Source organism: Aotus nancymaae, unplaced genomic scaffold (assembly GCF_030222135.1).
Source record: "Aotus nancymaae isolate 86718 unplaced genomic scaffold, 86718_ANA_hifiasm-v0.15.2.pri h1tg000019l, whole genome shotgun sequence".
In the NCBI taxonomy this organism is placed as follows: domain Eukaryota; kingdom Metazoa; phylum Chordata; class Mammalia; order Primates; family Aotidae; genus Aotus; species Aotus nancymaae.
Genome location: NW_026988431.1, coordinates 26,929,287 through 26,954,507, shown reverse-complemented (window position 1 = coordinate 26,954,507; position 25,221 = coordinate 26,929,287). Strand labels below are relative to the sequence as shown.

Here is a 25,221-nt window from a genome sequence, read left to right as displayed (position 1 = left end):
AATGCTTTGTATCCTTCAATCCAATCAAGTTGACACGCCATATTACCCATCACAACCCCTAATCAGTCAATCAAAAGGCATTTACTCAGGGCTCATCATGCAACTGGAATTCACCTTTTTCAATAAGATTAGGAAATCTTTCCCCCATATCAAATAAGGATTTTGCAATTTTGAAAGTTTAGTCTGATGTTCCAGTGGAAAGATCAGCATCTGTTGGAGTTAGAGCTATGTTAAGTGGAAATGAATGATTTTGGAGTTCACCTTCTAAAATTGCCTTCTATTAGATTTGTCTTTGGTGAGCCATTACCATCTAGAATGGATGCAGTGACATAGAACAGAAATCTGGAAGTGTGGGGCTCTATTAATAAGAAGCATGATGCAATTACTCTTCCAAAGTTGATCAAGTATGATCCCACTGATAGGTAAAAATGACATTAGTGAAGAAAAGGGAAATCCTTAGATTTCTAAATCATTTTAAGAATTGGACAAGAATTTAAGGAAAATTGAGTGCAGTTCTTTCTCCAGATAAGATAGCCTTTAGCCCCTGGAAAATGAAGAATCCTATCTTAAAAAGATAATGGCCATTATCTGACCAATGCTTCTTCCACTGAGGACTATGCAGAACAATTGTTTTTGTAAATCTTGATTGGATTTGAAGGGCAAATCTTTTCAGAATGCTGAGACTGTTTGTCTAAAATGCCTGTCTCCTCATGGTGTCTCTCCAATGTGAGATGTGGACAGATTTCTGTTTGTTTTCATAGCACATATGACGTATACTGTGGCTTAGCCTCTCGAGCTCTGGAACTAGCACAGCCTTTCTGTCTTATAACCCTGAGGTTGTAAAGTTACGAAGTTACAAATTGTGTACCTAACCTAAATTCTAAATAAAATATTGTTTTCTATATCAGTTCCTACATTTGAAGAGATTTATTACTTACTTAGCATTTGTAAAAAGTGCTCCAAGATTCTTGCATTAAAAAATCCCTCACATTTTGTGCACTCATTCATTCATCCAAGCAACACTTACGGAGTCCCTATTAGGTACCCACTTTAATTTTATATTTTTTTCACACGTAATTCATGTCTGTTTTTATGACTAGACTGTAAGCTTTATATAGGTAAAGATTAATCCATCTATCTTCCCATCTTTATTGCTGTTTTACTGCACTTATGTATCATTTTTGGTGTTCTGTATACTGTAGCTATATCATTTCCCCAACACAGTTTAGGTACTCAGTGAAGACTTGATAATGGATCAAAATAAACCATCAAATAGGAAAAAAATTCACAATCACTTTTTGTGCTTCCTGCTATGAAACAGATCCAACTCATCCAAAGGAGGTCTAGGAAATAGGTGGAGATAGAAGACATAGAGACAGAGAGACCAAAAAACAAAAGAAGATAAATGAAAGACATAATTTCAATACTTTTCATAGTAGTACTTCATCAGATGTTAAAAGTAGTATGTATCATACCCCAACAGCCAACTGGACTGTCCTGTATTATTGAGTATCTTTGCATTAACTAGGAATTGTGTTCATATTTGCAATTCACATAATAAAGTTTCCTGAATCCAACCACCCATCAGTCCCCAAATAAAATATCTGATTCTCAAATAGATCTTACACCCATGAATTGGGTAGAAGAGAGTGGTACAGGTTGAACCAGTGCAGAGTGACTTTGATAATGAAGACAGAGTTCTTGTTGAAAGCCTGGGGCATAAATCACTGTCAAAGCCTGTCTCTTCACTCTGCCCACACAACCATGGGAGTTTCAATCCTCCTAAAGAGTAGTGAGGCGTAAAGTTAAAAAGGTTTGGACAAGCATTTTAGAGCCTCCGAGTCTTGAGCTAACCAAGCCTCCCAAGGCCATAAATCTCCAATGAAAGCTTCCAAGAGTGACATACTTCTTGTAGAATGTCCCTAAGCTTGGCTGCAATCCAGAAGAGCAGAAATGTGTGAACTGACAAGATAAAGCCAACATACCCACTGCCCTTCCTTCCCTTCCTGGTCATTTCTGAGTCTGGCTTTTGTGAGTGTGGTAATATTTTAGGACTGCATTTGCCTACTTACAGCAATACTGCATTGCATTATCTTAAGGAACCAGGATGGCCCTTGATTGTTGTTTTCTGTCTATGATTGGCTTTTCTGTTGTTGTTAAGTTGAAGAATACAGTGTGAGCCAGAATATAATTGCTACAATAGTCACAAACCACAGACTCCTGGGTATTCTATGTAGTGTTTCTGAGTATGTCCAGAGACCACATGCATCCAAATTGGCAAGTTGCTTGCTTCAAAGGCAGATTCTTGTAACCCATTCCAGACAAGTTAATCAGAATCTCTAGAGGTAAAGCCTGGAAATCTGAAATTTAACAAGCTCTTCTTAGGCATACTAAATTCTTAGGCATAAAAACTTCTTATTGCAGTTTCTCCAATGCAAATTAGTGTTTTAACAGATGAAGACTGAGGCCCAGAGGAATAGAATGACCTGCCCAATGTCTCACAGCTGGTTAACATCGAAGACCACACTGGGACCGAAGTCTGTGCCTTCCCAGGTCTATTCTTGATCTCTACAATATCCTCCTCATCTCCTAAGACATTTACCAGAGCATAGCACAAGTCCTGTAGAGAAGTGCTTTGAGATGCTTGCACCATCTCTGGGGCATGTAATCTGAGGGAAGAGGAGAGCCTTAACTGGACAGATTACATTCCAATTTTGTGCAGGCTCTCATGTAAACAAGAGAGTAGAGAAAGTATCTCTGCACCATCAGTTGTCCCTTCAGGCTCCCAGAATATTTTCCTGTTCTACCTTTCTTTACCTTGTGCTTAGGAGAGGGTCTAATATTAGTAATTTGTTCTTCTGTATAAATAAGATAAAGAAATATTATACTTGCATATGCTCTTTACCAGGTACTACCTGGTTTTTACTTGCTCCTGGAAGCCTTCTCTATCTGCAGTGAACACTTCCAGACAACGCTTGGTGCAACCCTCCATTTCTGCCACCTCCACTGCATCACTATTACTTATTTGCACATCCATCACCTGCACGATATCATCAACATCTTGAGGGATGGAGCTGTCTTTCATTTCTTTATCCTCATTGCCAGCTCAATTCCTAGTCTATTGTAGTTGATTTTAAAAGAAAAATGGCGTGTAATAAATCCTTGCAGCAACCTGGCAAATAGAACAAAAACTAATTCCCGCCGTAAAGATGAATAAACTGAGTAGAAAAAGGCAAAGTGATATGAGGATGATTACATAGTTGTCCAGTCAAGCAGAGGAGATTTGAATTGAATTCTGAATGACACCAAGAATGCTGCTGTTTCCACCATACCAGGGCATGCCAAGTTCCCTTTCACCATCAAAATGTTCTCTCTCCTGAAAGTATTGACTTTTTTTTTTTTTTTTGAGACAGAGTCTTACTGTGTCACCCAGATTGGAGTGCAGTGGTATGACCTCGGCTCACTGTGTCACCCTGATTGGAGTGCAGTGGTACGATCTCGGCTCACTGCAACCTCCACCTCTTGAATTCAAGTGATTCTCCTGCCTCAGCTTCCTGAGTAGCTGGGATTACAGGTGCACTCCACCACACTTGGCTAATTTTTGTATTTTCTTTTTATTAGTAGAGATGGGGTTTTACCATGCTGGGCAGGCTGCTCTTGAACTCCTGACCTTGTAATCTGCCTGCCTCAGCCTCCCGAAGTGCTGGGATTACAGGTGTGAGCCACTCCCTGTCGAAAGTATTGACTTCTTTAACCAATTCTCTGATTTTGGAAAAGGAAGTTTTGCCCCATTAATGAAAATGTAGTGAGACAAATGCAAAATGTAAAGTGGGAACAGATTTAGAAGAAAAAGAAAAGTAGGGAAGTCCACAGCCAGAGAGTCTAGAATCAGATAGGGAGAAAGATATAACGAGCACAAAAAGGTAAATGGTGCGATTAAAGTCTGTAAAAGAAGTTTGTGCTTTGAGATGCCCCTTTTACTAAATATAAGGTCTGAGTTTCAGGATTAGAGGAAGCCTCATTAGTCTGGACACATGGTGCTAACGCGGAAGGTGGTATAACCCCAAAACAGCACAGAGCACTCCATGCAGATTTTATGCCCTGGATGCGCCACGTTTCCTCTAGAGGCTGGGATCAGAGTGGGAGAACAGGCTAGGCAGGGAAAATGAGTGGTGGATGACTGTGCACAAACTCATTTATGAGGCCTGTACCTGGTGGCATACCCAATATTTAGAATAGATCTTAAAACAAAGGCTGGTGGGAAGATCTGCATTTTACTTGGTCTTGTTCCATCAAGTAAAGCAGACTTCTGATTCCCCTCCCACTTTAAAGTCAACCCTTCAATTATTTCCTTGCAAATGTCAAACAGGTCTTTGGACATGTTCATCTACTGGTCGCTTGGCTATTTCATGGCATGGATCATGCCATATACTTCTCCTGTGCGTTATCTCCTGTTTATACTACCCTTGAAGCTAATAATAGCTAAGGGCCCTTCTTCACTTTCCTTGTATTAGCCCATAAACCAGTGATAAGTTGTGACCTTAAAAAATTAAAAATTTTGAAGCCAAGAGAAAAAGAACACATTTCCTTTAACTACAAGAATTGTGCATTGATCAGCAGCAGTTATGTTACTTGATGATCACAGGTTGGACAGCTGGTTTCTGTCCATCAGAAACTGAATCAGATTCAGAACCTTTGAACTCTGATTTCAAAGTCAGTCATACTTTCAACACCCTGGATATTCTATAACAGCAGTAGTTGGTTAACCCCTCTGTTTCTTTTGTTTTTTTTTTTTTTTTTTTTTTGAGACGGAGTTTCGCTCTTGTTACCCAGGCTGGAGTGCAATGGCGCAATCTTGGCTCACCGCAACCTCCGCCTCCTGGGTTCAGGCAATTCTCCTGCCTCAGCCTCCCGAGTAGCTGGGACTACAGGCACGCGCCACCATGCCCAGCTAATTTTTGTATTTTTAGTAGAGACAGGGTTTCACCATGTTGACCAGGATGGTCTCGATCTCTTGACCTCATGATCCACCCGCCTTGGCCTCCCAAAGTGCTGGGATTACAAACCCCTCTGTTTCTTAGTTTCATCATCTATTCAGTGGGAATGATAATAATAGTGTCTCACTGAGAGGATTACTGTGAAGATTAAATGAGTCAGAGCATGACAAATGCTTACAACAACACCTGGCACAAAGTGAGTGTTCAATAAATGTTGGCATTGTAGTATGAGAGGACCAATTGTGTGTCACTGAAGACTCATTTCAGAATGTTACTACATGAAAACCAGGGAATAGGTAAAGAAAGTTGTAGAGTTCCACCTAAGAAACAGAACCATAAGAATGTACATATATTAAGAGATTTATTGTGAGGAATTGGCTAATGTAATTGTGGGGGCTGGCTAGGCAAGTCCAAAATCTGTATATCAGGCCATCAGGAAGGGCAGACTGGAAATTCTGGGGTGGGAGCTAAAGATCCTGTCCACAGGCAGAATTTCTCCTTCAGAAATGCCTCAGTGCTGCTTTTAAGGCTTTTTAACTGATTGTATCAGGCCCACCCAGATTATTAGAAAAATTTTGCTTTACTTAATTTGTAACAGCTTTTTTGAAAAATAATTGGCATATAAAGAATCGCACATACTGAATGTGCACAATTTAATGACTTCGGACATATGCAAATACCTGTGATACCATCACAAGCTGATTGACATACCCAACACTTCCAAAAGTTTCCTTGTATCCATTTACTTATTTGTTTGTTTGTTCGAACACTGAACATGGGATCTACTCACTTAACAAATTGTGACGTGCGCAATACTATACTGTTCACTATAACCACTATGTTGTATATTACCTCTCTAGAACTTACTCATCGAACATGACTAAAACTTTGTACGTATTGAACAACAACTCCCCAGTTCCCCACCTTCCAGCCCCTGGCAACCACTATTGTATTCTCTGCTTCTATCAGTTTGACAATTATATGTGCTTCATATAAGTGGAATCATGCAGTATTTGTCCTTCTGTGATAAGTTTAGTTCACTTAACATAGTGTTCTCCACACTCATGCCTGATATGGTTTGGATATTTGTCCTTTCCAAATCTCACGTTGAAATGTGATTCCCAGTGTTGGAGATGGGGCATGGTGGGAGGTTTTGGGGTCATGGGGGTAGAGTCTTCCTGAATGGCTTGGTGCCCTCCTTGCTGTAATGAGTGAGTTCTTGCTTTGAGTTCACACAAGAGCTGCTTGTTTAAGAACCTGGCTCCTCCCTCACTCTCTCATGCTCCTGCTCTCACCACATTACATGCTGGCTCCTCTTCACCTTGCACCATGATTGCAAATTTCCTGAAGCCCTCACCAGAAGCAGATGCCAGCACCATGCTTTCTGTACGGCTTACAGAACCATGAGCCATCTTAAACCTCTTTTCTTTGTAAATTACCCAGCCTCAGGTATTCCTTTATAATGATGTAAGAAGAGACTAATACAGTTGCTGTTGTCACAAATGGCAGGGTTTTCTTCTTTTCTAAGGCTGAATAATACTTCATTGTAAGTATATGTACTCCATTTTCTTTATCCATTCATTCATCAATGAATACTTAGGTTATTACTGTATCTTGGCTATTGTAAACAATGCTGCAATGAACATGAGAGTGCAGACATCCTATTCAAGATCCTGATTTTACTTCTTTTATATATATACCCCAATGTGGGATTGCTGGATCGTATGGTAATTCTATTTTGAATTTTTGGAAGAACCTTCTTATTGTTTTCCATAGCTGCTGCACCATTTTATATTCCCAACAATGTACAAAGGTTCCAATTTTTCCACGTCATCACCAATACTTGTTATCTTGCACGTGTGTGCATTTTTAAAAATAATAGCCACTCTAGCCGGTGTAAGGTGGTATCTCATTGGAGTTTGATTTGCATTTTCCTGATAATTAATGATGCCAAGCATCTTTGTATACACTTGTTTGGCCATTTGTATATCTTCTGTGAGAAATGCCTATCCATGTTTTATATCAATTTTTTAATTGAGTTGTTTGTTTTGCTATTAAGTTATAGGAGTTTCTTATTTATTTAGAAAATTAACTCTTTATGAGATACATGGTTTGCAAATATTTCATCCCATTCAGTAGGTTGCCTTTTAACTCTGTTGATTATTTCCTTTGCTGTGCAGAAGCTTTTTAGTTTGATGTAGTCCTACCTGTCTATTTTTGCTTTTTTTTAACCTGTGCTTTTATCATTATATCCAAGAAATAACTGCCAAGACCAATGTCAAGACTTTATCCTTATGCATTCTTCTAGGAGCTTTATAATTTCAGGTTTTATGTTTCAGTCTTTAATCCATTTTGAGCTGATTTTTGTATATGATATAAGGTATAGGTCTAATTTCATTTTTATATGAATATCCAGTTTTCCCAACATAATTTGTTAAAGAGCTATCATTTCCCCATTGTGTATTATTGACACCCTTCTCAAAGTTCAGTCAAATATATATACATGGTTTTGTTTTTGGCCCCTTTATTCTGTTCTATTGGTCTATTTGCCTATCTTTATGTGAATAAACACCATTTTAATTATTGTAGCTTTGTAACATATTTGTAAATCAGGAAATGTGATGCCACCAGATTTGTTCTTCTTTCTCAAGATCATTCTGGCTATTCTGGGTTGACAAAATTTAACACATTTTCGTGATAAAATCACTCAACAAACTAAGTATAGAAGAAACGTACCTTAATATGATAAAGACCATCTATGACAAGCTCACAGCTAACATCATACTTAATGGTGAAAAATTAAAAGCTTTTCTCTAAGATCAGCAAGAAGACAAGTATGCCCACTTGCATCATTTCCATTTAACATTGTCCTGGAAATTATAGCCAGAGCAATTAGGGAAGATGAAATAAAAGGCAAACAAATGAGAAAGAAAAAGTAAAGTTATCTCTGTTTACAAGTGATATAATCCTATATATACAAAACCCTAAAGGCTTCATGAGAATAAACTGTTGGATCTAATAAAGGAATTCAGGATAAAATAAAGTTGCAGGACACAAAATTAACATATAAGAATTAGTAACATTTCTATACATTTACAATGAACAATCTGAAAAGGAAATTAAGAAAAGAATTCCTTTTACAATAACATCAAGAACAATAAAATGCTTAGGGATAAACTTAACCAAAGAATTGAAAGACTTCTACACTGAAAACTACTAAAATACTGATGAACGAAATTAAAGAAGACACAAATAAATGGAAAGACATTTCATGTTCATGAATTGAAAGACTTAATGTTCAAGCATCCATACTGCAAAAATGATCTATAGATTTGAAGTTATCTCCATTAAAATCTCAAGGGCATTTTTTACAAAAATGGAAAAAGCAATCCTAAAATTCATATAAACCACAAAACCTCCTTTACTTTAAAGTAAACTGATTATAAACTGTTCAACCACATCTGCAAAATAGATTATTGTTTGATTGAATAACTGGGGACTGTTAACCAGTTAGCCTTGTTGATGCATGAAGCTGACCATCACAAAAAGCTAATGTACAATAAGTTGGCGTAGAACTTTTCTTTTAATGGGTTCAAGGCAATTGCAAAACAAGAGCAGGAGGGAGTAACCGGATCTCTCAGACACACTTATCCATGCATTCTGCAGACAGAGCTGAGAACCCCAGGGACAATGCGCATACTACTTGCCCTTGCATCCTTTTGTGGGGAAACAGTGAGCAGGTTCTTTCTCTGTACTGCTTAGTGTGCTCACTAAACCGTAGAGAATTCTAGTAGTTTACAAAAGAATGGGGATTTTACACAGAGCAGACTCACGAGATCTTGATTCTAAGTTCTTGCTTCTATTAAGAGGCATCATGGCATAACAAAAAATATCAACTATGACATTAAATAGCTGGGTTCAGATCCACCTTTGTCACTTACCAGGTGTCTAGTCAAGTCACATTCCCTCTCCAAGCCTGTAAACGGCACCTGTGAATGGCAGTTAACCTATAAATGGTAATAATGTTGTCATGTCATGGTTATTGTAAAGAATTTAAGACAATACACACAAATGGCCTGGCTTTATAAAAGATGCTCGGTTAAGACAAGCTATGATGCTAAACTTCCTTTAGTTCAATTATTACCTAGTGTTGTGTAGTTTCCAGAAAGTTCCTTCATCTTTCTGTGCCTCAGTTTCCTCATCTGTAAAATAAGCATATGATAAGTTGTTCTGTGGATTAAGTGACTTAATTTATATGAAGTGCTCCAAACAATGTCTGGCACATAGTATACACTATATACTTTTTAACTATTATCATTTGTGCTTGTGTGGTAGTGGTGAAATTAGGGAGGTATGAAAACCGGATTTCAGTCCACTCTGTACTGGGTGAACTTGCATAAATCACTTATCTGCCATCAATTTTCTTTTCTGTAAAAGGAAGGAGTTAACTAGGCCATCTGTCAAGCTTATGTGTTTTAAAAGATTTTATTCCTAAACTGCTCTGTGAGATGAAGAACCTGAGAAGGTTTTCTGACTTGTAGATAGTTTGAAGGTGCTATGCTCTCACTGATGTGTCAAGTCCTTCTTATTGATTCACACCAAAGACTCTGCCTCTGTCTCAGTTTTTCTGCAGGGTGGTTGATCTGTCTACTTTTCACCAAGATGCGTTCCTCTGTCAGCTGCATCAGAGCTGTCATAAGCCAGCTTCATGCCAGAGAGAGAAGGAAAGACAGTGTTTTTATTTGTCTGCTTCACTGTGTCTTTCTTCCTTTGCGATCCCTTCTCAGAAAGGTCAAAATAAAATTCTACAATTGCCCTGATGAGGCATGCCAGCTGATTGAATGAACAGGCCCCTGTAAGCAGCACTGCTGCTGCTGAGAGGCCCCCCATGGAGTTCTGTCAAGCCTGACTCATCCTCCAGTTCAGGGAGGCCTGGTGGTCACTCCCTTTCTGCCCCAGCCAGAGAGCACATTGCAAACATCTTAAAGGCTTGTGGTTGGCAGGTTAAGAGTGGGGGGACAGTAATTCACCAAAGCATGATGGGAACTCTAAGAGAGGGCAAAGAAGGGGTGAATGGGGTGTGTGCCCTGTCTCTAAAGAAGGGGACTCCTGCTCTTTCCCAATTCAGGATAGTGCTAAAAAGGCTGCTCCCACTTCTTTTACTCGCTTCTGCCTCCATTGCCTTTTTATTTGCTCCTCCAAAGGTAAGAGAGTAATTATGAGTGTCAGATGCAGGCATTCAGTGGGCTATACTTACTATCAGTCAAAGTTATGAGCCTCAAATACAAGGTCCCAGGAGCCACTCTTCTTCTTCTTTCTATGTCTAGGACCAGCAAACTTTCTTCTGCTCCTTTCTCCAGGTAAGGAGTGTGTGAGTGTCAATAAGGAGGGCCTGGCACACAGAGAGCAAAACACCTGACTGTAACAGCCAGTGGATCAATTCAGTGTTCCACATTGTGATGATCACACTGCCCACCATGAGCAATTTTTCCAAATGACTGAATCATTTATTTGTTCCACTGTTCATTGGGAAAATGAGGTAAAACTTCATCCTACCTTGAATTAAAGGGGTTCCCATCACTCTTATCAAAGCTACATTGCATTGCATAGCATTTCAATCAGAATGAGCTAAGCCTTTCATTGACTTCACTTTGCATCCCATGCAACTAGGACTATTCTTAGCATCTCTGAATTAGAAGAAAGTTCAAAAACATCCCACCGATTTTTCTATAACTCTCTGCTTGACTTTCTCTGCTACATTTTTTTGCATGTGTTCCTGCAGTTTCTGCTTGAACATTTCTAGCAATAAAACAGTTTTTCGCAAACAGATTATTTTGTTTGGTACAGGTTTATTGGAAAATGCTTCCTTTGTTAGTTCTTTGTAACCTCTTAAAATTCCATTTATCCCACTTTAAGAATGAGAAAAAATAAATTGTCATAACTTTTCCTATGACAGTACTTTAAGTACTTAGATGGTTCTTAGACTACGTTATGCCACAGTAATCTCGGTGGCTGAAAACAACGAAGGTTTATTTCTTACCTACTCATAGGTCATCTGGGCGTTCTGCACTACCCTCACTTAGGGACCCAGGTTGGCAGAACAGCCGGCAGCCTTCCACAGTATTTCACTAGCGTTCCGCTCCTAGATTTCCCTGTCAAACTGTCTCTCCTCAGTCCTGCCCCTGACTCAGTTCTCAGTCATTGTTGTGGGCCATCTCACACTACTTTCTGGTCTGCTTTGTCCCCAACGATATGGACACAGCCCCTCTTCTTTATTCTCCAAGTCATCATCAGCATAATGATGTTATGGGTAGCAGATTTGCTGGAATCTTGGGGTTATGGAAGAAGGGCAAGTTGGGAGTGGGGGAATAGAAAGGTGACATATATAAATAATCTCACCTTGAAAATTAGACAGTTTTGAAAATTCCTTACCTGTCTCTCCCCTCCTCCTACCCCAAACTTGGGTCCATCTTCAGCCCTCTGAGGAAACCTACCCTAATTTCTTCTCAATTCGCATGTCTTGGAATTTCTCACCTCTGTGTCTCTAGTTGTTAACAAAGGGAAAATTCAACACGACCATTACTTTTTTCAGCAGATAAATTTAGCTCCTTTTGTCTTAATCTCTTCCATTCTTATTTATTCTAATACATTCTCCTTCCTAAACAAAGGGCTTCTTAATATTTCTTAGGCAAAATAATTATCTGCAAAATCCTCCATATTTAAAGAGATAGCAGGAGCTGAGAAATTAGTTTTTCTTGATGTCTTAAAAAGGTCATTGCAAATGTTTTTCATTCCTACCAACCCCATTTTAGAGAAACTTTCAAAGACTTTAAGTGTGATGGTTAATATTAGGGGGTCAACCTGATTAGATAGAAGGACACTTAGGTGGCTGGAAAAGTCTTGTTTCTGGGTGTGTCTTTGAGGGTATTGTCAGAGGAGACTGACATTTGAGTCAGTGGATGGAGAGAGGAAGACTCACCCTCAGTATGGGTGGGCACTATCCAATCAGCTGCTAGCACAGCTAGAACAAAGCAGGTGGAAGAGGTGGTATAACCTCGCTTGCCGAGTCTTCTGACTTCCTTCTTTTTCCCGTGCTGGATGCTTCCTTCCACTCTTCCTGCCTTTGGACACCGGACTCCAGGTTCTTTTGCCTTTGGACTCTGGGACTTGTGCCAGTGGCTTCCTGGGGGCTCTCAGACCTTCGGCCACAGACTGAAGCCTGCACTGTCAGCTTCCCTGGTTCTGAGGCTTTCAGACTTGGACTGAGCCACGACTGGCTTCTCTCTTCCCAGCTTGCAGATGGCCTAACATGATGGGACTTTGCCTTGTAATCACGTGAGCCAGTTCTCCTCAATAAGCTTCCTTTCATATGTACATATATCCTATTCTGTCCCTCTGGAGAACCCTGACTAAAACAGTAAGCATGGATCATAAAGGGTGAATTTGGGACTATTGAGGAATTCAGATCATGAAAGACCTTGGAAGACTTGCTAGCCTATATACATTTTGATTTTAAGCAGGGAATTAACATAATTAGTGGGTTATAAGGAGTATGAGAGTATAAGTGCCGTAAGAAGACAAGCTGGGAGACTGTTGTAGGAATGCAGATGAGAAGGAGCAGTAGGAATGGAGAGAAGTGCTGGAGTCAAGCCATAGTTAGGAAACAGAATGGTGAGGACCTGATGTGGGAGGGTGAGTGGAGACAGGAATATCAGGAATGATGCCCAGTTTTCTGTTTGTAGCAACCGTATAAGTGTTGGTGCAATTCACTGTGACAGAAAATAAATGAGTAGGAATAAATTTAGGGGGAAATGATGTTTCATTTTAGACAGATCATATTGTAGATTTGTGAGGCATCTGCAGATTACCAAGTCATATTTTTTCAGGCAAGACTGGCCAGTGGGATCTGCATCCTGAAGAAGGACTAAGCTGCCTCTTTGATCCCCAATATTACAAGGAAAACCTTTGAGCAAAAGGTCCCCTTTGCTGCCTTGATCTTATTTGAGATCTGAGATTCTTTGCTGCAAATCTTTAACTTAAGATATAGAAATGATATCTAAAGTAAGCTAAGACACTAGTACAGCCTCCACCCTGGGAATACATGGAGACCTTCCTCTTCACTTAGACGTGTGACCAAGCAGAGGGATTTCTGCTGATTCAATCTAGTCACTTTAAAAAGTATCACTCGGGAGCCCAGGATTTATCCTTAACATTGTTATAAGGAGCCCTTTTGTTAGAAGGGAATGGTTGCATCTTGTGTGTAATGGGTGCATAATACTTACCAGTGTGGTAAATATCTGATATTGTGTGTCCACTATTTTCCAAACATTTTTCATATAGGTACATTTAAAGATTTCACTTTTTTGCCTTCTTAATAATTTTTGTTGTTATTGCTCTTTTGACTTCAGAAAAAAATAGAAAAAGAAAAATGTCATTATATGGCCCCATTCAAATCATGAAGCAGGAGCTGCCACTGTGGAAGCTACATACATGGACTCAGGCATTTGATTCTGGTGCAAACCAGAGAGTCTATCTGCTATGCATAAAGAAGTACTGAAATTGGAGGCAGGACATCTGCCTTCAAGTCCCATGTTTTCATTCACTAGAAGGTCCCTTTGGCAAGCCACTTACCTCCTTTGGGTCTTGATGGCCTTATCTGAAATATGGGCACATCACTGTAGACACTGCTGCATCACAGGGCCATTTGCAGATTGTGGCAAAAAGTCCAAGCAAAGGGCTATAGAAACCAGAATGACATCCTACATGCTCCAATCTTAGACTCCCAGGCTTTGGTTCCAGACCAAACATCGTTCATCTACTGTTTGTCATAAAGCTTACAATGTCTTCAGCTGCTGTGGCTACATTCTTAATCTTTTAAGAAAGATAATTGTTTTCTCTTACAGTGCATAGTATGGGACTGGGACTCCAATGGCAAGCATGACTTCATTGGAGAATTCACCTCGACATTCAAGGAGATGAGAGGAGCAATGGAAGGGAAACAGGTACATGGTCAACCACTTGTGTGGGTTTTTGCCTCCAGACAGTCTCTATGATACATCCTTAGCACCCAGCTACAAATGAAACAGTGAGAGGCAAAACATCAATGTATGATTACATGTGATAAGAAGGGAGCATCATGGGATGTGCGTTCCTAGATTCTAGAACTAGCCCAACCCAAAGCAATTGTGTGTCCTTGGAAAAGACACTGACCCCAAACGTTACAGTTTCTCCATTAGTAAAATGGAAAGGTTAGACGAGAGTATTTCTAATCTCCTTTAGCTGTGTAGCCTTGAAAAAGTGACTTAATCTCTCCATGCCTCATTTTTCTCACCTAAAATATAAGAGTGAAAATTGTACCTACCTCATAGAATTTTGTGAAGATTAAATGAGATACTCCTAGGTGCTAACAGAGCACCTAGCACATAGCTAGCATTTTCAAAATATCTGCTATTAACAGTAATATTCTTTCTAGGTCTATATTTCTATGACTTGGTGACAGTAACAACAATTTAATGCTTTGGAGAAATTACTTGAATTCTCTAAATTTTCGTAGGGGTACCAGGTTTTCTTCTAGTGCCATCAAATTACTCTTACACACTTGATGCCAAGACCTGTATCCAAACACTACCACATACCACAAAGACACATTGTCCCACACAGAAACCTAAACCCCTTCTGTGTTTTCCTCAGATACACACACTTTCATATCATATCATATATCATATCATATCTAGATAGGTAGGTAGATAGGTAGGTAGATATATCGATCGAGAAGTCATCTGAGCTCTATTCATGAAACTTCTCCTTTTACCTGTTTATTGTTCACTTGCCCAATGTCCAGCTGCAGCATCTCTTTGCCTGAGGGCTTTCTCTAGCTGCTGGGGCCTGTTTTATCCATGCCCAAAGCAGGCTAGAAGTGTGGACGGAGATGTAACACCTTCCAGGGGGTAGCCCCCAACAAATAACTAATGGAAGTTGGTGTATAGAAACCCCAGCTCCCTTGCCCTTCAGCTAGCAAAACTCTGAGGTATGCTCTCTATACAATTTTCCAGAGTTCCCCAGCAGGCCCTAGTTGTCCACAGTGGTAACTGACTTGATAATGCACCCTTTTGGGGATGCCTCCTCTATCTAATTCCCCATCCCTCTATTCATACTTCCTGGTATCACCTCCCAGATGGAATACTTACTTTAACATTCTTGCCTCAAAGTTTGCGTCTTGGAGAACTCAACCCAAGATACCTGCCATTCTTACTCTGGAGTTCATTCTCCTTCTGGAGCAGAAAGAAGTGAAAGCTGAGGGCTCAGTCCTTTTGAGAAAGTCTTTTTCTTTTTTTTTCTTTTCTTTCTTTCTTTTTATTGTTTTTGAGACAGAGTCTCGCTCTGTTACCTAGGCTGGAGTGCAGTGGCACAATCTCTGCTCACGGCAGCCTCCACCTCCTGGGTTCAAGTGATTCTTCTGCCTCAGCCTTCTGAGTAGCTGGGACTACAGGTGTGGGCCATGCCTGACTAATTTTTGTATTGTTAGTAGAGACAGCATTTTACCATGTTGGACAGGATGGTCTAGATCTCCTGACCTTGTGATCCGCCTACTTCAACTTCCCAAAGTGCTGAGATTACAGGTGTGAGCCACTGCACTTGGCTGAGAAAGTCTTTTTCTTTAGAGATAATACTCTGTGCCTGTTCTGGTCAGAAGTGCTGATTAAAGATGCCCCAACTCATTTTTCAACTCTCTCATATGTAAGGTCAGGATATAACCAAACTGAATGGAAATGAACTAACATTTTTTAAGAGTCAGAAACATAATCTGAATAAGACCATTTATTGAACACAAACCTTTGGTCTGGAAACTCAATGGAAACAATGACAGCTTTCTACTTAGCTCCTGCAAAACCTGCTGTAAATGCTCTATTAGGTACTTAGCATTACAAGAAACTTGTCAAACGCACAGAGACCTTCACCCACAAGCCAGGATGCAGAGTTTCAGAGCCACAGTTAAAACCACACTAAATTATAACCAAAGTCATTCCCAAGATAACAAGGAATATAGCTAGAGAAACTGTTGTTCTATTGCATATGCAGAGCTAGGCCTATTTAGCTAATAAATCAATGACAGTATTCAACCACCTGCTAGAGTTCTAAAGAGTTTTATGAAGTTTTGCCTTATCCACTTCTATGAATACAAATAGCCCAAGCAGTAAATATAGGAAATAATTCATCTTTAGGCTCCTAAAAGGATATTAAAAATAAGAACGTAACATATCATAAATGAAATATACCAAAACCTAATGCTGTCAAACAGAGAGAAATATTTTAAGTTCCACTGAGGAAATGGACCATATGCTATTGTGCTTTTCTGTATCACTGAGATACCAGAAAAAATTTAATTCACTACCCAGCCCCCATTTTGGTGTTATTTATACAGTGGGAAATAGTCTTTTATTTATTGATTCTACAATATTTATTGAGTAGCACCTACTAAATCCCAAGCACTGTGCCAGGCTCTAAATGCACCATAATTAACAATGCTGACATGGTCCCTGGCCTCCTGAAGCTTACAGATAGGTGGAAGTCAGAATAGAATAGAAAACAAATAAAATAAACAAAAAAATTAAAATGCATCTACAATTTGTGACAAATGTTGTTACAAAACAGAACCGTTTAATTCTAAAAGTGTGTATATGAAAAAGATAATCTGGCCTTTAAGTTGAGGCCCCTTAAGGATTAAAAAGAAGCCAACATGTAATGAGTGGGAAAAAAGCCTTTGAACCAAAAGGAATCGTATTGCAAAGTACAGAGGCAGGAATGAGCTTGGTGTGGTGGAGGACCTGGAAAGAGACCAGTGTATCTGAAGCAGAGGGTGAAGAGACCATTGATAGGATGTGGTGAGAAACACGGCCAGAGGCCAGGAAAGACAGATTCTTCTAAGTGTGACAAGATCATGTGGAAGCTATGCTTTCCTATGCAGTAGCCACTAGCTACGTGTGGATATTTAAATTTTTAAATTAATTAAAATAAAATTAAGTAACAAATTAAGTTCTTTGGTCATGCTAACCACATTTCAAATGCTCAATATTCCGATGTGGCTTGTGCAGATTCAGAATATTCCAATTGTTGAGAAAATTCTACTGGGCAGTGCTGCAAAGGGTTCTAGCTAGAGAATGACATGATTGGTTGTAATTTTTTAAAAGATTACTTTTGCTACTGTGTAGATAATTAAAGAGAGACACAGGAGATCTGTTAGGAGGCTACTACTATAGATAAGAGGTGATAATGACTTGGGTTAAGGAAATACAGAGATAGATAAATTGGATAGACTTAAGACAAATTTTGGAACTAGGAGCTACAAGGTTTGTTGAAGGCTGGCATATAGGGAAGGAGGAAAAGGATGACTCAAGGATAGATGGTTAAATGGTGCCATTTTCTGAGATGAGGAATAATTATGGCAGGGAGGTCCAGTTTATGAGGAAGTTTTCAAAATCCGGTTTCAAAAACTGGCACTCAGAGGAGACATTTACCTGTAAATGTATTTTAGGAGCCATCAACTAAGAGAGGATATTTAAAATCAAGAGAATGGATGAGTACACCTAGGGAGAAGGGATTGAAGAAAGGATAGAGTAAACTGAAATCCTGAGGAATCTCTCTATGTAGCATCAGAGAGAAGAGAGACAGCATCTTTCAACTTTCCTTTTCCTGTGGGAGTTATGATTCTATAGGTACAGGGTAAATTCTTAATTAACCTTGATTATTTCCTGAATAACATTTATAAGCATCCTTAGTTTGGGGTGGCCAAAGGGGAAGCTTGCAAGAATAGGAGAGCTACTCCAAGATCTTCCTAAAAGAAGGCATTGTGGTTAATAGTCCAGGCTTAGGAATGAGACTGATGTGGGTGTGAATAGCAGGTCTATCAGTTACTACCTGTATGACCTAGGCAAGTCTCCCTTCTCTTCTCCAAGCCTCATCTTCCATCTGTCAAAGTGGGCTGTGGGGAGAGTTAAATGGGATTGGGAAAGTAGAGTGTATAGCCCATAGTTATATGCCAACTTCATCCCAAGACAGATGCAAAATATTTAGATCTGATCCATCAGGACCCCCTACCCACCTAACAAGCACAAGGACCCCAAGTATCAACAGGTTTGTTTCAACTTCCTTGGAGCCCTCTCCTGGCTAAGCCAACCGGACTTCCTCATCTTAGCCTGAGAAGGAAGTGAGTAGACTTTTCATGGATGATCACTATAACTTTTAATAGAATTCAAAATCTTTAACTCAGTATATCCTGCTTGATGGAAGAAATTGAGATTAATAGAAATAATTGAGAATAACAAAAAATGGCACAGCTAATTTTAGTATCTTTTCTTTCCAACTGTTAGGTAAATCCCTAAGCCACCTGTTTTACTGAAATATTAGAGGAAGCTTTGGGGGAAGAGACGATTTCAGTTTTGATGGGTTTGGGAGGAACTTGGGCTCTTTTGTCTAGAAATACTAAATCTACTTTGAGATGCACTGTAATTCTTGTTTATCAAGTTCTACCCACCTGGAGAGTAAATGAAAAGAAAAAGGGAGGAATGAAAGGCAACATTCATTATGGACAGATTAAGAGATTAGGCCTTTAAGTGAAAAAAACAAGGTTAGGGATCTGATTTTAGATTCTGCTTTGAATGTTTTCTTCTTTCTTTCTTTCACCCAAGAATCCCATATTTGGAAGGAGTCATAGAGAACCCTTCACTGGTATAAGACCTCCCTCTTCCAAATCCTATGTAGTTGCCCAGTCCTGCTGACACCTTCCCAGTGATGAGAAACTACAGTATCAGTTATCGGTTGCTGAGTGAAAAATTAGCTCAAAACTTCCTGGCTGAAAACACCAATCACTATGTACTCACCATTCTCTGGGTTGGCAATTTTAGCTGAAATCTTCTCTGCTCCCCATAGTGCTCCATGTGGTGCCAACAGAACTCACTCATGCATTTGTGCCTCAGCAGCCAGGATGGCCAGGATAGTTCTCCAGGTGTACTTTTATCCTCCGGGAGACCATTGTAGGCTTTTTAACATGACCCTAAAAACCTCCCAGAAGCAGGAGAGAGGCCGGCCCCAATACACAGGCACTTTTCAAGCCTCTGCTAATATCACATTTGCTAATGTCCCATTGGCCAAAACAAGTCATGTGACTAAACGCCACATCCTTGTGGGAGGGAGCTACATAAATACATGAACACCGAGAGGAATAGATTATTGGAGGCCACTGCTATATCAGTCTATCCATTTGCATCTGCCTCAGAAACTACTTCAGTTTCAGACACTTCTAATTCTCAGGAAGGGAAATTCTTTCTCTTGAGTAGAAATCCAGAGATTCATCTTTCATAGGATGGTGGGGAGGAACACACAACAACTCTTGGATATTTTATTCACAATTGATTTTGTCTCATTAAATCTTCTGTAGGCTGGAGATCTATTCTCCTAGTCAGCCCTTTAGCTCCCAGCTGACTCTTAAATTCCCAGCCACTCCTATAGCTCTGATCTTATCCCTCAAAAAGGCCCCTTTGGAGATCTATTGTGTCACTGTTGGGACATATGTCAATCCATTATTTTAGTTCTTTGTTAAGTTCTATGTAAATTTATTACTGTCGCTACGAAATTTCTGTAGTCAGCATTCACTATTCCTAAATTTTTCTACCTTTTGAGTCAATTCTCAGGCAGTAAGTCTTAGTACCTGGGTGTCACCCAACTGTATTCCTGCAGATTTCTTCTTCCCTCTACTGCTTGATTTGACCATATTAATAGTAAGCATTGATATGTGCCAGGTACTATTCTAAATTTATTACATGGATCAATCAGTCTTCACAATAATCTTATGAGATAGATATAAGCTCCATTTTGCAAAGGAGATATCTAAGACATAGAGCAAACAAGTAATCTGCCAAAAGTCACACAGTAGGGAAGTGGAGTTGCTGGGATTCAAACCTAGAAGTCTAACAGCAGAGTCTCACCCTCAATCACCCCCTCTTATTGCTCCTGTAAATGCAAGAGTTACCACCTACAGACTATTTGTCAGCCCTCCAGTTCAGTTTCTCCTCAGCACTTTAGGAGCTTGGCCCTATTGAATGACTAAGCTTTTTCCTAAGCAGATTCTCATACTGTGACCCTTCTTTCAGGTGCAGTGGGAGTGCATCAATCCCAAGTATAAAGCCAAGAAGAAGAATTACAAGAACTCAGGCACGGTGATTCTGAATCTGTGCAAGGTATGTATCAGCCCTCTCTTCCAGGAGTATAAAGCTAGGGCTGTCTGAGAGGAAGTTCAAGTGGTGTGGTCAGAGGAAAAGAGTGTCAAAAAGATGTGATCTTCTAAAACAAAAATCAAAAATGTCATGTATTAAGAAACATAAAATGAGAAATGTAAGCATGGGTGGTCATGGAGCTGTGGCAGCCCAGTGCCACCATCCTCTCCCTAGGGACTATCCTGCCCCAAAGACAAGAGAGGTCTGCTGATAGGTCAGGATCTTCTCTGCCCAGAGCAGTGCCAGAGGGAGATCTCCAAATGGCGAAGCCAACATTTCTAGAACACCTACTATGTGCCCTTCACAGTGTCCAGTGGTTTTTTTGTTGTTGTTGTGGGTTTTTTTTTTTTTTTTTTTTTGAGACAGAGTCTTACTCTGTTGCCCAGGCTGGAGTGCAGTGGCACCATCTCGACTCATTGCAACCTCTGCCTCCTGGGTTCAAGTGATTCTCCTCCGTCAGCCTCCTGAGTAGCTGGGACTACAGGCAATGCCACCACGCCTGGCTAATTTTTTGTATTTTTAGTAGAGACAGGGTTTCACCATGTTTGCCAGAATGGTCTTGATCTCCTGACCTCATGATCCACCTGTCTCAACCGCCCAAAGTGCTGGGATTACAAGTGTGAGCCACCGTGCCTGGCCTGTCCAGTGCTTTATATGTGGTACCTTACTCATACTGAAAGGATACCATAAAAACATGACAACAGAAGAAGATTAAAGGTCTTACGAATTCCTTCCAGAGGCGCTACAGCTTTGCAGAGAATCACATGTGGTAATAATTAAACTTCTTAACTCAAAGCCGGGAGTGATGCTACCACTAATTGAGTACTTACTATGCAAGAATAACTACAATAAACTCTCTTTAACTCTTACCACAACTCTGAGATGTCTACTTTCAATTGAGGTTATGTACCTAGCTCAGAGTCACACAAGTAGTAAATTTAAGAGCTGAGATTTTAACCCATGTGTTTCTGACTTCATCATACAGGACTCAGTTGCTATCCAGATGATATGTGTGTTCATGTTGTGTGTGTGTGTATACAGGCATACGTACATATATGTGTATGTATATGCATATGCGTATGTGTATGTATAAAGGCCTATGTCAGGGATATTTTGCATTCCATTCCAAACCAATGCAATAAAGCAAGTCACACACATTCTTTCATTTCCCAGTGCATATAAAAGTTATGTTTACGCTATACAGTAGTCTATTAAGTATGCAATGGCATTATGTCTAAAAATGTACATACTTTAATTTAAAAATAGCTTATTGCTAAAAAAATACAACAGTCATCTGAGCCTTGAGTAAATAATAATCTTTTTGCTGGTGGAGGCTTTTATCTGGATATTGATAGTTGCTGACTGATCAGGATAGTAATTGCTGAAAGTTGGGGTGGCTGAGGTAACTTTTAAAAGTAAGACAACAATGATGTTTCTCATTAATTGACTCCTCCTTTGATGAAAGATTTCTCTGGAGCATGTGATGCTGACTGATAGCATTTTACCCACAGTAGAACTTCTTTCAAAATTGGAGTTAATCCTCTCAAACCCTGCCACTGCTTTATCAACTAAATTTAGGGAATATTCTAAATTCTTTGCTGTCATTTCAACAGTGTTCACAGCATCTTCACCAGGAGTAGATTCAAGAAACTACCTTTTTTGTTTATCCATGAGAAGTAACTCCTCATCCATTCAAGTTCTATCAATTGTAGCAATTCAGTCACATCTTCAGGCTCCACTTATAATTCCAGTTCCCTTGCTATTTCTACCACATCTGCAGTTTCTTCCACCACTGAAGTTCTGAACTCCTCAAGGTCATCCTAGAGGGTTAAAATGAACTTCTTCCAAACTCCCATTAATTTTGATATTTTGACCTCCTCCCATGAATCGTGAATATTCTTAGTGGCATCTAGAATCATGAATCTTTTCCAGAAAGTTTTCAATTTACTTTTCTCAGATGCATCAGAAAAACTACTGTAATGATAGTTATAACCTTATGAAATATATTTCTTAAATAAGAAGACTTGAAAGTCAAAATTACCCTTAGATTCATGGGGTGCAGATTAGGATATTGTGTTAGCAGACATGAAAACAACAATAAAACTCCTTGCATATCTCCATCAGAGATTTTGTGTAACTAGGTCTATTGTTGATCAGCTGTAATATTTTGAAAGAGATCTTTTTTCTGAGCAGTAGGTCTCAACAGTAGGCTTGAAATATTCAGTAAATCATGCTGTAAACAGATGTGATACCATCCAGGCTTTGTTCTTCCATTTACAGAGCACAGGCAGAGTAGATTTAGCGTAATTATTAAGGGCCCTAGAATTTTTGAAATGGTAAATGAGCATTGGCTTCCACTTAAAGTCACCAGCTGCTTTGGCCCCTAACAAGAGAGTAAACCTGCCCTTTGAAGATTGGAAGCCAGGCAGTGACTTCTCCTCTCTAGCCAGGAAAGTCCTAGATGGCATCTTCTTCCAATATAAGGCTGTTTCATCTACAATGAAAATCTGTTGTTTAGTGTAGTCACCTTCATCAAATGATTTTAGCTGGATCTTCTGGATAACTTGTGGCAACTTTTCCATTGGCATTTGCTGCTTTACTTTATACTTTTATGTTATGGAAACAGCTTCTTTCCTTAAACCTCATAAACCAATCTCCTCTGGTAACTTAAAACTTTTTTTCTGCATCTGCCTCATCTCTCTCAGCTTTCACAGAATTTAAGAGAGTTAGGGCCTTGCACTGGATTAGGTTTTAGCTTAAGGAAATGATGTATGTAGTTTGATCTTTTATCCAAGCCACTAAAACTTTCTTTACATAAGCAAAAAGCCTGTTTGACTTTCTTATCATTTGTATGTTCACTGTTTTAATTTCAAGAACTATTACTTTGTATTGACAATTTGACCATTCATTGCAAGAGGCCTAACTTTGGGCCTAGCTCAGCTTTGGACATGCCTTCCTCACTAAGTTTAAACATCTCTAGCTTTTAATTTTAAGTAAGAGATATGTGACTCTTCCTTTCACTTGAACACTTAGAGGCCATTGTAGAGTTATTAACTGGTTTCATTTCAATAGAGTAGTGTTGTGGGTGATAGGGATACTCAAGGAGAGGAAGATAGATGAGGGAATGGCCAGTCGGTGGAGCAGTGAGAACACACACAACACTTATCAATTAAGCTCGCCATCTTATATGGGCTTGGTTCATAGCACCGTGAAATAATTACAGTAGTAACATCAAAGATAACTGATCACAGATCACCATAATAGATACAATAATAATGAAAAAGCTGGAAATATTACAACAATTACCAAAATGTAACACAGACAAAAAGTGAACACATGCTGTTGGAAAATGGCACCAACAGTCTTGCTCAATGCAATATTGTCAGAAACCTTCAATCTGCAAAAAATACAAAGCTGAACAAAGTGAGACACAATAAAAGATACACCTATACATATATGTTTGTATATGTGTATATACACACACACAGATAGTCATGGTCCCCAATTTGCAATTTTTTGACTTTATAATGGGCCTATTAGCATATAACCTCATTATAAGTCCAGGAGCCACTGTACATACATGTATATGTGTATATAGACAGTCATGTTCTGCATAATAATATTTTGCCAATGATGGACCACAGATATGATGGTAGTCCCATAAGATTATAATGGAGGTGAAAAATTCCTATCACCTAGTGACTTGTAGTCATTGTAACATTGTAGCATAATTATTTTATTTTTTAAATAAATTTAGTGTAGCCTAAGTGTTTACAAAGTCTACAGTGGAGTATAGTAATATTCTGGGCCTTCACCTTCACTCACCTCTCACTCACTGACTCACTCAGAGCAACTTCTAGTCCCACAGGCTCCATTCACGGAAAGTTCCCTATACAGGTGTGCCATTTATTATATTTTATACCAGATTTTGATTGTTCCTTTTTATGTTTAGATACACAAAGACTTATAATTGTGTTACCATTGCTTACAATATTCAGTACAATAAAATGATGTACAGGCTTGTGGCCTAGCAACAATAGGCTATACCATGTAGCCTAGGTGTATAGTGGGATATACCATCTAGGTTTGTGTAAGTATATTCTATGATGTTCACGCAATAATAAAATCACCTAACAATGTATTTCTCAGAATGTATCTCCATCATTAAATGGCACTTGATTGTGTATATGTATACATGTGTGTACATGTGTGTATGTGTGTATACATACATAGATATATGTTTCCTAGAAGGAACCTAATATGTATATATGCAGGATCATATCCTTACATAATAAAATAGTGAAAGAAAAGAGTAATTGACCTGCTTTGGGTCACATCCCTACTTTTTAAACCAATCTTATGATTGGCCAACTGGGGTCATTGTATTAATCATTTTTTTTCAATATATTTTGATGCTTTTACAACTTTGGGCCTTATGAACCCGAGAGGGACTACTCTCTCAATGTTAGCTAGTTCCTAAAGACAGCAAACAACTTGGCTTCTAGCATGCCTTTGATATGCAGACCAGTCATTTTTTAGTTCGACTCCCCAATCACCTGCCTTACCAAACTCTCACACACCAAGCCAATGTTCTCCCACCTTATATGACCCCAGGACCAGGTATCATTTAACTAGAAACCATTCCTATGGTTTTGACAGATTTCAAAACTTGCTGAAATTATTCAAACTATCCAACCGTAGGCTTCTTTAGCAGCTTACCTTGCCTCGCCCACTCCTTCCTGTGAAAAACCACAATAAATGCTTTTCCCATGCTTTCCCCTCATTACTTTTGCTTCCTGACCTATCCTGGTCCCATGTGACCTTCCTATGTGGCATAATGTGCCTCCTATCCTTTCAGGAACTGTGAGCAATAAACTCTTCTTACAGAGACAGCTGTCTCCATGTCAAGCATCTTATCATAACTGCACAAATCAAATCCTGGGTATATTCTAAAC

General features: G+C 39.3%; 1 protein-coding gene across 2 annotated transcripts in view; it reads left to right on the top strand.

The window, feature by feature from the left end:
* Positions 1 to 25,221, top strand: part of CPNE4 (copine 4) — a 490,322-nt gene that overhangs the window by 424,227 nt on the left and 40,874 nt on the right. For both annotated transcript variants that reach the window (XM_012451237.2, XM_012451238.2), the window contains exons 8-9: positions 13,901 to 13,999; positions 20,144 to 20,230. In XM_012451237.2, coding sequence (XP_012306660.1) covers positions 13,901 to 13,999; positions 20,144 to 20,230 — 186 coding nt within the window. The remainder of the gene's footprint in view (positions 1 to 13,900; positions 14,000 to 20,143; positions 20,231 to 25,221) is intronic.